Source organism: Rhododendron vialii, chromosome 2a, assembly GCF_030253575.1.
Source record: "Rhododendron vialii isolate Sample 1 chromosome 2a, ASM3025357v1".
Classification (NCBI taxonomy): domain Eukaryota; kingdom Viridiplantae; phylum Streptophyta; class Magnoliopsida; order Ericales; family Ericaceae; genus Rhododendron; species Rhododendron vialii.
This window is the reverse complement of record NC_080558.1, coordinates 6,342,280-6,355,076: the sequence shown is the minus strand read 5'-3', so window position 1 is coordinate 6,355,076 and position 12,797 is coordinate 6,342,280. Positions and strand designations below refer to the sequence as shown.

Below are 12,797 nucleotides of genomic sequence, written 5' to 3'. Positions count from 1 at the left end.
GATTAATGGTTATGCCTTTGAGTGATTATGTTATGTTATTTTGGGGGACAACATCATAATGACAAAATACTTTTTTATGGGGACACCAATATAATAAAAATCTTATGCCATTTTTTAAAATGTGTTATGCCTTTAAGTGGTTATGTTATGCCCTTTGAAGTGGTAACTCGTGCATGCACTAATCCTGCAATACACAATAATTTTGAACCAGTTAGGAAAAGTTGACTTAAGAACTCAACAAATGTTCTTGTCGCTCAAACTTCTTAACTAACAGGCAAAAGACCTGTGCCTGCAAAAGAGGCAATTATGATCCTTACCCCAATTTAGAAGTTACAAACCAACTGTGACTAGTTCAGTTGGTCAAGACTCTTGCATCTCATGAGGAGGTCAGGAGTTCGAGTCTCCCCACTTGCTTGTGGGTGTTCTCCCATATAGGACTTTTTCATTCTTTTTTAATTTCTATCCTACAATGGGCTTATTCCTTTTAAACATGTATTTTATATGTCATACAACCATGAGGTTTTTAGCCTGTTCTATTCGTGTGAAAACTCCAACGTATATCAACTATTGATTAAATTGTGGCATGCAATTTTGATTTTTTAGATAATAAATGGAGTCCTATAACTTAAAAGTAAGATGATATCCAACCCATTAGATTAGTATAAGAACTGGGCAAAAAAAAAAAAAAAAAACCGCAATTCAAATCTATAAATGCAAAATAATCAACTACATTATTTACATCACCAATAACAAGATTCACTAATGATAAGTAGGACACACCTAAGGAGCTTAGCACTACCAGACCTGCGGATTTGGGGAGTGCGAGCTAGCTCCATCAAACCCCTATGGGGGCTTATGGGGAGCGGAGCTATAACCTTCTAGCTCTGTCCCCCAGACGAAGCTTGAAGGAAGTCCAAGGATCAGCTTCGGCCCCTAGCTTCAACGGGAAGCATGACGTTTACGGTAGTACACGAGAAATATACTTATTCCGATAAAGACGCCACGGCAAAAAGGATAAATCCTAAGGGATAAAGGAAGGGTAAGATAAGCTCAAAATGCCAAAGATATGCATGATCATAGATGGGTATGGAATTCCTAGCTAAGGCAGAAATCCCATAGACTCTTAGCTAAGACGGGACTCCACACTCCTCAGACAGGAGATCTGGAACCTATGAGGTATAGTCCTACGAGGACTCAAACTCCAATTACAATGCCTATAAATATAACAGTCGAACTCCAATACAAGGTACGAACTCTACAATAGAGAATCTCAATTCCTCCACCAAATAACAAGGATTCTACTGACTTAGGCATTGGAGGGTGGTAGGCACGCCACCACACCGGTGACTCAAGTTATCAGCTTTGTTGGCAGGTCTAGGTCAGAGCTGTCATCAAAGCTGCTTTATCAGCTGGCGCCGTCTGTGGGAAACGACTTTTTCCTTACGGTGAACAGCTTTGTATGGTAGAGACCCGATCAAGCAGAACCACAATGGCTTCAGATCCCGAACGAACGGGTATTGACGACACCGCAAAGACCGTTGCTGCTGCCAAAACTGCCAAGGCAGCCGAAGTAGCCAAAGCAGCAAAAGCCGCCAAGGCCGCTGCCGTCGCCGAAAAGGCCGCTAAGGCAGCAAAAGCGGCCAAGGCCACCGTGGCAAATCCAGCAGGAGGTAATCAGATGACCCCAAAAGTGTTTGCCCATATGCAAGAGCAGATAAAAACTTTAACTCAAGGGTTACAGATTGCGATGCAGGAAAACGCGAACTTACGAAAGCAAATCTCCGAGTCAAGTATCCCGAGATTGCAAAACAGTTGCCACGGAGACGATGAGGACATGGAGGAAGGTGAATCCAATGAAAAGGAAAGCCAAAACCGAAGAAAATATAGTAAGCCACCCCTAGAGAAGTCGCCCCACGAGCAAGAGGCGATACTCAAGATGCAAAACCAGATCGAAGGATTAATGAAGCATGTCAAAGCGCAAACCCCTGCCACGGTAGAGGAGTTGGTGCAAAACACGGATTCACCTTTTACACCTGAAGTCATGGGGCGTCCTTTTCCAAGGAAGTTTAAAATGCCCCAATTGGAAACATGTAATGGCTCCACAGACCCGTTAGATCATCTGGAAACATATAAATCCTTGATGCACCTACAAGCGGTGCCAGACGAGGTAATGTGTCAGGCGTTCCCAGTTACCCTCAAGGGAAGTGCCCGGGCGTGGTTCAACAAGCTCCCACCAGGAAGTATACGTAGCTTCAAAGAGCTTAGCACAAGCTTTGTAAGTTACTTCATTGCTGGCCAGCGTTACGGCAAACCAGCAACGCATCTCTTGACGGTGAAACAAGGAAGATAGGAATCTTTAAGAGAATACACCACCAGGTTTAATAAAGAGGTGGTCCAAATAGATGAAGCCGACGATAACGTGAGCATAACTGCATATATTGCTGGGTTGTATTCAGGACAATTCCTATATCTTGTGTCTCAAGAGCCACCAAAAACCATGGCGGAGCTCATGCTCAGAGCTCAGAAGCACATGAACGCAGAAGAAGCTGTCTACGCAAGGCGTACACGTGATGGTTTTGATCCTCAAACAGGACCATCACAGATTGGCGAATTCCCTCAACAGACAAGAGGAGGAGAGAAGCTATCCGCAAGTTAGGAGGTGAACCAAAAAATAAAAAGGTGGACTCAAGATTATCTCCGAAGAGAGGAGTAGCCGGAGGGCCGCCCCAAGGAAAGTACAAGCAGTTTACTCCGCTCATAGCCACGGCAGAGCAAATCCTTACCAATCTGCAAGACGATCCAGACCTCAAGTGGCCTGGCAAGCTGAGAATCGATCCTAGCAGGAAAGCTCGGGATAAATACTGCAGGTTTCACAGAGACCACGGAGACAACACAGATGATTGCATTGACTTGAAACAACAGATTGGGGATCTAATTCAAAAAGGGAGACTTCAACGTTTTGTAACAAAGAAGCACCAGAAACAACCCAGGAGGGAAGACACAAACAAGGAGGGTAGAGACGACACTACCCCCCGATCAGGTCCCATTGGAGAGATCAAGGTCATCCATGGAGGATTTGCTAGAGGTGGAGAATCCAGCAATGCTAGGAAGGCGCATCTAAGAAAACTGAGGACAGAGGAACATTTGGAGGTTAACACAATTAGCCGACCAAGTAAATTTCAGAGAAAAGAGAAAATACCTATAATATTCTCAGAAGAAGATGTCAAAGGAATTCAAATTCCCCATGACGACCCTCTGGTTATAACCATTGTCATGGTAAACTACCTCACACGAAAAGTGTTGATCGACAGCGGAAGCTCAGCCGATATACTCTACCTTCATGCATATGACCAGTTAAAGGTTGGACGAGAAAGGCTAAGGCCTATGGCTTCACCACTAGTTGGGTTTGCAGGTATGCCTGTTTATCTAGCTGGTCAGATAGCACTGCCAATTACTATGGGAGAGGAGAGAAGTCAGATTACGCGGATGATTGATTTCATAGTAGTCGACTACCCCTCGGCATATAATGCAATCCTAGGAAGGACGACTTTGAACAAGTTGGGGCAATAATCTCCACGTACCATTTGATGATAAATTCCCAGCGTCAGAAGGAGTTGCCTGTGTTAGAGGAGATCATAAAGCAGCACGGGAATGTTATGTTACTTCACTTAGAGGAGCTAACATCACCATGAACATAGAGAGTCTCGACACTAGGGATGAAGAAAAGCTCCAACATGGAGAACCCGTAGAAGAGCTTGTGGAAGAACTTCTGGAGCCACGGCAACCAGGAAAGATAGTGAGAATTGGAACAGGATTGAGCACGGCTGCAAAGTCGGAGCTACTGCAATTCCTAAGAAAGAATAAAGACGTTTTTGCATGGTCCCACGAAGACATCCCTGGAATTGACCCAAGGGTCATATCTCACAGGCTGAACGTTGACCCCACGGTGCGTCCTGTTAAGCAGAAGAAAAGAACCATTGCTCCAGAACAAAATGAAGCTGCAGCCAAGGAAGTAGATAAGCTCATACAAGCTCGGTCCATCCGTGAAATTCTTTGCCCCGACTGCCTAGCCAACGTGGTCATGGTGAAGAAAGCTAATGGCAAATGGAGAATGTGTGTAGATTTCACCGACCTCAAAAAAGCATGTCCAAAGGATAGCTTTCCTCTCCCAAGGATTGATTCATTGGTAGATTCTACTGCCGAACATGAACTCCTTAGCTTTATGAATGCATTTTTAGGATATAATCAAATCCAAATGCATGAAGGAGATCAAGAAAAAACCTCATTTATCACCAACAGGGGATTATATTGCTACAAAGTAATGCCCTTTGGTCTCAAGAATGCAGGGGCGACATACCAGAGGTTGATTAACAGGATGTTCAAGCAATAGATCGGATGCAACGTAGAAGTATACGTGGATGACATGATGGTTAAAAGTGCTAAGGCACATAACCATGTTGCGGATTTGGAAGAAACCTTCCAAGTTCTCAGAAAATACCGAACGAAGCTCAACTCAACAAAATGTGCTTTTCGAATCTCGTCAGGGAAGTTCTTAGGTTTCATGGTGTCTCAAAGAGGGATCGAGGCAAATCCTGAAAAGATTCAGGCTATACTCGCCATGCACTCACCACGGAATATCAAGGAGGTCCAAAAGCTCACAGGACGAGTTGCAGCTTTGAGCAGATTTATCTCACGAGCAACTGATAAGTGTCAAACATTCTTTAAAGTTCTGAAAAAAGCCTTTGAATGGACAACCACGGAGGAAATAGCTTTCACCCAATTGAAGGAGTATTTAGCATCACCATCGCTGCTGAGTAAGACCCAAGATGGAGAGAATCCATTCCTGTACTTAGCTTTCTCTCTTCAAGCCATCAGCATGGTTTTGGTTCGGGAAGAGCAAGGAACCCAACTCCCAGTGTACTATACCAGCAGGGCGCTACGGGGAGCTAAATTAAGATACCCCAGAGCTGAAAAAATAGCCTTTGCAATGGTGATAGCAGCCAGAAGGCTACGGCCGTACTTCCAGGCTCATCCAATCAAAGTGCTAACAGACCAACCACTTCGAAGAATTCTCCACTCCCCAGAGACATCAGGCCGGCTAATTCAATGGTCAATAGAGCTTGGCGAATTTGATATAGAGTATAAGCCTTGAACTGCCATCAAGGCGCAAGTGCTGGCAGATTTCCTTGCAGAATACACATATTCAGAGCCAAAGGAGCTCCCCAAAGAAGAACCCAAACCTTGGGTCCTTCAGGTTGACAGATCATCAACCAGAGAAGCAAGCGGAGCTGGCTTAATTCTAACATCTCCGAAAGGGCAACGCCTTAGCTACGCGCTTAGGTTTGAGTTCAAGACAACCAACAATGAGGCCGAATATGAAGCCCTAGTGGTTGGACTGGAACTAGTAAGTACCGTTGGAGCTAGCCATGTGCTGGCCAAAAGCGATTCACAGCTGGTCGTGGGACAAGTCCTCGGAGAATACACCGTCAAGGAAGAAGTAATGCAGAAGTATGTGGATAGAGTGAAGGCCCAAGTTGCGAAACTGCAAAGCTTCAATATTGTCAGAATCCCAAGAGAGGAAAACAATGAAGTAGATTATTTAGCAATGCTGGCCACGGCCAAAGAGGATGCTATTCCACGGAATACACCTATAAGATACTTAGAGTTGCCAAGTATCTTCTCCCCAGAAATACAAGTTCAAGCTATCAATTACAGTGACTCATGGACAGGTCCCATAGTTGATTACATAACTAATGGGGCACTACCAGACGATAAGGTCAAAGCTAAACAGCTCAAGATCAAAGCTGCAAAGTACCTGATGATGGGAGATGTGCTATATAGAAGAAGTTTCTCATTACCCTACCTAAGATGTCTGACCACAACGGAGTCTACACAAGCTATGGAAGAGGTCCACCAAGGAGTATGTGGGGATCACCAAGGGGGCCGCATGTTAGCCTACAAACTCCTCAGGTTGGGATACTACTGTCCCAGCATGTAAAAGGATTGGAACTCTATGGTCCGAAAATGTGAAAAGTGTCGACGCTTTGCAAATATCATACACGGATCACCTACGGTTTTAACCCCAATGAAAGGACCTTGGCCATTCGCCCAATGGGGATTAGACCTGATTGGCCTGCTTCCCATGGCAGCAGGCCAGGTCCAGTATGCCATAATAGCTGTGGATTACTTTACAAAGTGGGTCGAAGCTAAGGCACTGGCCACAATCACAACGGAGGTTACGATTGACTTTTTGTGGAAGTTAATTATTAGCCGATTTGGATTGCCACGAGTCATAATTACAGATCGAGGGAAACAATTTGACAATGCCCAGTTTAAAGCATACTGTATTTCTAAGGGAATACATGTGCATTATGCCTCTAAGGCTCATCCAAAAGCTAATAGGCAGGTCGAAGTTATGAATCGAACCATCAAAAAGGGGATTAAGAAGAGGCTGCGACAGGCCAAAGGAACCTGGCCAGACGAACTTTATAATGTGCTATGGGCATATCGAACAACACCCCGAACTGCAACTGGAGAAACTCCATATTCTCTTGCATTTGGGGCAGAAGCAGTAGACCCCATTGAAGTGGAACTCCTCAACTACAGGACCGCAAGCATCGACCACTAAGAAAACCAGGAAGATCTCAGGGCTGAGCTAGACCTCTTGGAAGAAACAAGGGAAACAGCAATGGCCAAAATGGCCGTCTACCAGCAAAGAATGGTCAAGTACAATGAAGCGCAAGTTAGGCCAAGAAGCTTTCGTACTAGTGATCTAGTTCTAAGGAAAGTGGATCCCACCGGAAGGAAGGTGGGCAAGCTCGATCCAAATTGGGAAGGCCCCTATCAGGTCTTACACCATGTTAAAGCTGATGCATACAGGTTCACAACCCTAAGGGGAAAAGAGCTACCAAACTCATGAAATGCAGAGCATCTTAAGAAGTATTACAAGTAGGAGCTTACAATTGAAGTTTATTTTTGTTTTTTAGAAGTTTCATTTCTGTTTTTAGTAAACTTTCAATTTTCAATAAAGCTTTAGCAGCAAAGATGTTTTTAGGACCACGTGTTCTACTTATAAGTCCATGAGGCCAATAAACTCCCCACGAGGGACAATTGTTTGCTTTTCCTCCTGTACTCATGATTAAAAAAGAGAAGCAAAAAAATAAAACTCAAATTTTATTAATAAATCCACATCCTAAGGGGTGTGGATAACTTTTTACATAAAAACTTTGTGGGTAAAACCCACAAAGTTACAACCTAGTCACTACCTCCCTCCCTTGGTGGGGAGGGAATAAGAGGCGCCAGTTGCCCTCGAAAAGCTTCCAACTGGTCCCAATTGGCTATCAGCACCATGCGGACCATCTTCTCCATGACAGAAATAGATTCTGCCATGGCCTCCATCTTCGAAGCCAGCCCATTAATGGCTGCCTTCAGGTGTTGCAGTTCTTGACGCAAGTCAGAAATTTGCTCTTCGTTCGCCATCCCGAAGTGAGAATTGATTTTGGAATGAGGAGTAATCTCTGAGACTTATTGGTTTTTATAGCAAAAGTTAGACGGTTCATTAACTGCTTGCTGAACCAATTAGCATGATCATAATCAAAGCTGTGGGTAAAACCGCCACCTCAAACTGCTTAGAATAATGGGAAGTTAAACATCCGATTACCTCGGGCAGTTGAAACGACTGCTTTCAAATTAAAGCAACAAATTTAAAACCCCAAGGGCTAGTCTGGTATGTTACAAGCACGTAATTAATTCGACGTAGCACAGCTATGCAAAATAAAGAGCCCAGGAATAATATCCAAGCTCCTCGACGTAGCACAACTATGCAAAATAAAGAGCTCAGGAATAATATCCAAGCTCCTCGACGTAGCACAGCTATGCAAAATGAAGAGCTTAGCAATAATACCCAGGCTCATAGACGTAGCACAGCTATGCAAAATGAAGAGCTTAGGAATAATATCCAAGCTCACGGACGTAGCACTGCTATGCAAAATAAAGAGCTCAACTCATAAACGTAGCACAGCTATGCACTCTACGGAATTATAACTCACCCAATTGGTATCCCAAGGGAAATCAAATAAGCGTCTCCATTATTTGAGCACAAACGATGAACACACTTAGGGGAGTAAGACGTAGAATATCTATGCAACAAAAAAGCAAGGATTTAAACAGAATTCCTAGCTTAACAGGCACATGAATCTGCAAAAGCAAGCAAAAGAACACAAAGACTATATGGAATTACCAGAGCACAAAGTGAAAGCATTCTTTCATTCCACATGTACCTGTCATCCAAAGTGAAATAGCCTCTAACAGGCTCCAAAAAATGATCTCATTAAGATCATCACCAGCAACCATCAAATAACATTTTCAAGGTCGCCTAATCAGTCAAGAGTTAAGGCCAAACCTAACAGCCACTCCCAAAGAAACACAGTCAAAAATACGAAAGTGTTGAAAGGTGTTTAGTTACAGACCCAAATGAATTTAAAGTTTCAAAGTCCCAAGGTAGGACTGTCAACAGCCTGCCCATCACCAGATGATAGGCCAGGAGGTGTTACTGCTGAAATTGGAGATTCGAGAGGAAGAGAGACTTTCTCTGAAGATTGGAGAAGGGATACAATTGATGAACTCGGAACGGATGTGTCTTTTGACGCTGCATCATCACCTTCCTCTTCCTCCTTTCGTCCCCCGTCAAAGCTAGAATGCCCCTCTTCGTCATCAACTTTGAATTTGGAAAAATCCAAATTTGGAAAGGCTAAGGCCGCTCGGCTCCTCATGGCTTCGAACCCATCAAAATATTGCTGGGTTATGTCCTGACGGTACTAAGGGGACTGTAGGAAGAGTTCAATGGCTTCCCTTAGAGCATTCTTCACCTTCTCAAGCATCCCCTGGCTCATGGCCCTATATTTCTCCATCTCCACGTCCCATTCAGAAATCTTCTGCTCCAAACCTCGAGCAGCTTCCACGGCAGTATCTCTCTCCACCTCTAGCTCTTTTTTCAGCTTCAAAGCAGTATCTCTCTCGGTTGTAGCCTTCTGAAGCTCTGCAGTCATGGAAGCGCCTTGTTTTGTAAGTTTAAAGTTGGCCTCCGTAAGGGTAACCACCTGCTTGCCCAAGCTATGGCTCTGAGAGGTAAGATATCGACCACGGGCCGCAGCCTGCCAGAACAGAAGAAGAGTCAGAAAAGAAAGCAACGGATCATAAAATGATGAGGCAGAGAAAGGGAGCATACCATGGCTAACTCAACTAACATTTGCTCCCCAACCGCTTGGAGGGACATCTCGGCCTCAGTTCTTTATCAGTTGCATAAAGCAACCCAGAAACACGCTCAAGAGCTTCCTGACAATTACCCAAAATAGAAGGACCAACAGAGACCTTCAACTTCTTTGCAGAAGGAGTACTTCCGACTATTGTGCCCTTCGCTTTTCTCTTTAATTTCTTAGCATCTTCGTTAACAGTATGCTCACCCAGCAACTCAGAAGTGGGAAGGTCAGCATCCAAGAAGCTATCAACGTTCAGCTCATTCTGGAGACGGGAGCTTTTCCTTTTCGGAGCCACGGCCCCAGACGACAGTTTGACCCTCTCAGCTTTCAATTGGGCTAGTAAGGCTTTATCCATCTTTGGTGCCATCTCTTCACCTTCACCCTCTTCTTCTAAAAAGAAAAAGAAATGGAAACAATGAGAAGGTCAGCAGACAATAAAACACCAAAATGGAGACATAAAATACCTCTGGAAAGGGCTAAGGCCTCACGAGATGTCTCTGGGCCCAATAAATAAGTAGCCAAAGACTCTGGTGTTACAAGCAACCCCCAGCTATGAAATTCATAGTCTTGGGCTAATCTAAGCTCTGCCTTAATAGCCGAGGTCAAAGGGAATGGGGCACGAGCTGTGATGGGATAAGAATGGAAACCATTAAAGGTAAAGAACATTCCATGGAACTCAAAAATAAAGAAGGAGCTATGGCTTACAACTGGTAATGGGAACCCCCCATTTACATGGAATGCGCTGCGTATAGGATCCAACCTCCAAGCTCGGGAGCTCCCATCCATTACCCCCAACAAAAAAGAATTTATCCTTCCAGTTCTTATGAACGCTAGGAAGATCAGTAATTAACTCTCCTCCGCCAAGCCTCTTGGAAAAATAATACCACCCGGTGCCCCCAAGGGCTTCCTTTATAGAGAATTGATTGAGGAATGGGCCTTTGGATAAGGGAGTGAGACCATCCGACATAGCTCCCCAAAGGGCGGCACAGCCAATCAATAGACGCCAAGAATTAGGAACAATTTGGCCTGGAGCTAAACCTAAAAAACTTAACACTTCCCTAGCCACGGCAGGGAAGGGCAATTATAGACTTCTTTTTAGAGTCCCAACATATAGACATGTTTTTTTCTCAATATAGGAGCAGACCCACTCGCATTCAGAAGGTTTCCTAAGAATAACAGAAGAAGGAATCGAATACCGGACTCGAAGGATGGCCAGTTCCTCATTTGTAACTATCGACGCAATGGTTGAAGCAGAAAAAGAGGGGCACCCACGGGACCCCTTCAGAGGACTAACTGGCAGGGAAGAAACCCTACGGTTACTCGACTGGCCCAAATCAACTGAAGCCCTAAAACCACTACGATGATGCATTGAGACCTCCTCTTCTACAGTCGACTCTTCAGCGTTAAGAATCGACGAAAAGTTAATAAAACCCTCTGACATTAGGGTTCCGACAGAGAATCGTGGGTTCAAAGAAGTAGATAGATAAAAGAGGTCACGAAAAACCCTGTTCTGAAGAACAAGGGAGTAAGGTGCGAAATCCTCTATGATAGAGGAATGTAGATTGATATAGGAAAAACCTACCAACCTAGCACAGATAAACTCCCTGTGCGCGACCCACGATGGGCCTGTGATTTCTACACTAGAGGGAGAATCCAGCGTAAAAGAGAGGAAAGAATAGCAAAGAAAGAGGAGCGTACCTACGGGGGACGGGCTTTAACAGGATGACGAAGAAGAACAACGAAGGAGGATCTCACGCGGAAAATTGCTTGAAAAGATTCGAGCGCCTCTCTAATAATGATTGATCAAAAGCAATGTGAAGCTTAAAGGGTCAGCATCAATCTCGAGAACGTTTCCTAGATCTTCGTCGTCCTGAAAATCGGAATAGCAAGAAATCTCGACACCTGTCCCATGACAAGACCCGCGTGTTTAAAACCTTCTGTAAAACAGAAAAGAGTGGTAACCGCCATTTGAGCTTTTCCAATGTTCCCAACCTCCAAAGCAAACCTGGAGCTTAGGAACAGGGGAGTACCTGATAAGTAGGACACACCTAAGGAGCTCAGCACTACCAGACCTACGGATTTGGGGAGTGCGAGCTAGCTCCACCAAACCCCTATGGGGGCTTATGGGGAGCGGAGCTATAACCTTCCAGCTCCGTCCCCCAGACAAAGCTTGAAGGAAGTCCAAGGACCAGCTCCGGCCCCTAGCTTCAACGGGAGGCATGACGTTTACGGTATCACACGAGAAATATACTTATTCCGATAAAGATGCCACGGCAAAAAGGATAAATCCTAAGGGATAAAGGAAGGGTAAGATAAACCCAAAATGCCAAAGATATGCATGATCATAGATGGGTATGGAATTCCTAGCTAAGGTAGGAATCCCATAGACTCCTAGCTAAGGTGGGACTCCACACTCCTCAGACAGGAGATCCGGAACCTACGAGGTATAGTCCTACGAGGACTCAAACTCCAATTACAATGCCTATAAATACAGCAGTCGAACTCCAATACCAGGTACGAACTCTACAACAGAGAATCTCAATTCCTCCACCAAATAACAAGGATTCTACTGACTTAGGCATCGGAGGGTGGTAGGCACGCCACCACACCGGCGACTCAAGTTATAAACCTTTGTTTTGCAGGTCTAGGTCAGAGCTGTCATCAAAGCAGCTTCATCAACTAATTTACACCAATCGATAGAATATATCATTTACATCACGTATATAAAGTACAAAGTACGAACCGTAGACACTACATTAATTGTGAGAGTCCATAAGATAATCAAGCCTGATAACTCAGCCAATACAAGAAATAAATCTATCATAGGGAATAAACAACGAACTCCCGACCTCCTAGTGAGATGTAAGAGTGTTGACCAACTGAATCATGGGCACAAACAAAATGTCTGTGGTGTCCGGAGGAAAATTGTGTTGCCGGTCTTATCCAGAATTCAATCTCTTTCTTCCCACGCCAAACACTTCATTTACTCCATGGCTGCTGACGTCTTCTTTGGAGGCTGAGAATGACTACGAACAGGGATGCAGATGGCTGTCATGCCATTTTCTTCAACAAAGGCTGGCTGTCCAAATTGCCAGCTTTGGTGTGCTTGGCAACAGTGAGGATGGAGACAAAAAAGGCCCTCAAGTCAACATATTATGGTCGACGGACTGATAGGACTATTACTAGTCCATTTCTACTTACGCAAGACTAGCTAGCTAGCTTCTCATATACCATGATAGTTCACACAATGGAAAGGTCCAGAGATGAGTGGAATCCTTGGGTTAAGTCCAAATTTCTCTTTAGTCAAGTCCCGTCCATGTTCCCTCACTCCGGTTCAAGCTTGTGGATAAGGCTGGAGGAAGTAGGAGAAATCACATCAGCCACTGTTGAAGCTCACCGCCCCTTCGTCCCATTGCAGTAGCTCCTTTCAGGAGCCACCACTGCCGGTGCCGGAGAACCTATAAATTCGTCGCCAAGGCTGATCGGATCAAGGGCCAAATAACCCAGATTTGAAGTTGTAACTTGTGCATGCACTAATCC

General features: G+C 44.6%; 1 protein-coding gene across 1 annotated transcript; it reads left to right on the top strand.

Moving 5' to 3' along the window:
* The first annotated feature begins 4,423 nt into the window (after positions 1-4,423).
* LOC131317019 (uncharacterized) lies at positions 4,424-5,998 on the top strand. The gene is made up of 2 exons (XM_058346602.1): positions 4,424-5,041; positions 5,165-5,998. The coding sequence occupies exons 1-2, from the start codon at positions 4,424-4,426 to the stop codon at positions 5,996-5,998; spliced, it is 1,452 nt and encodes a 483-aa protein (XP_058202585.1).
* Positions 5,999-12,797: the final 6,799 nt, after the last annotated feature.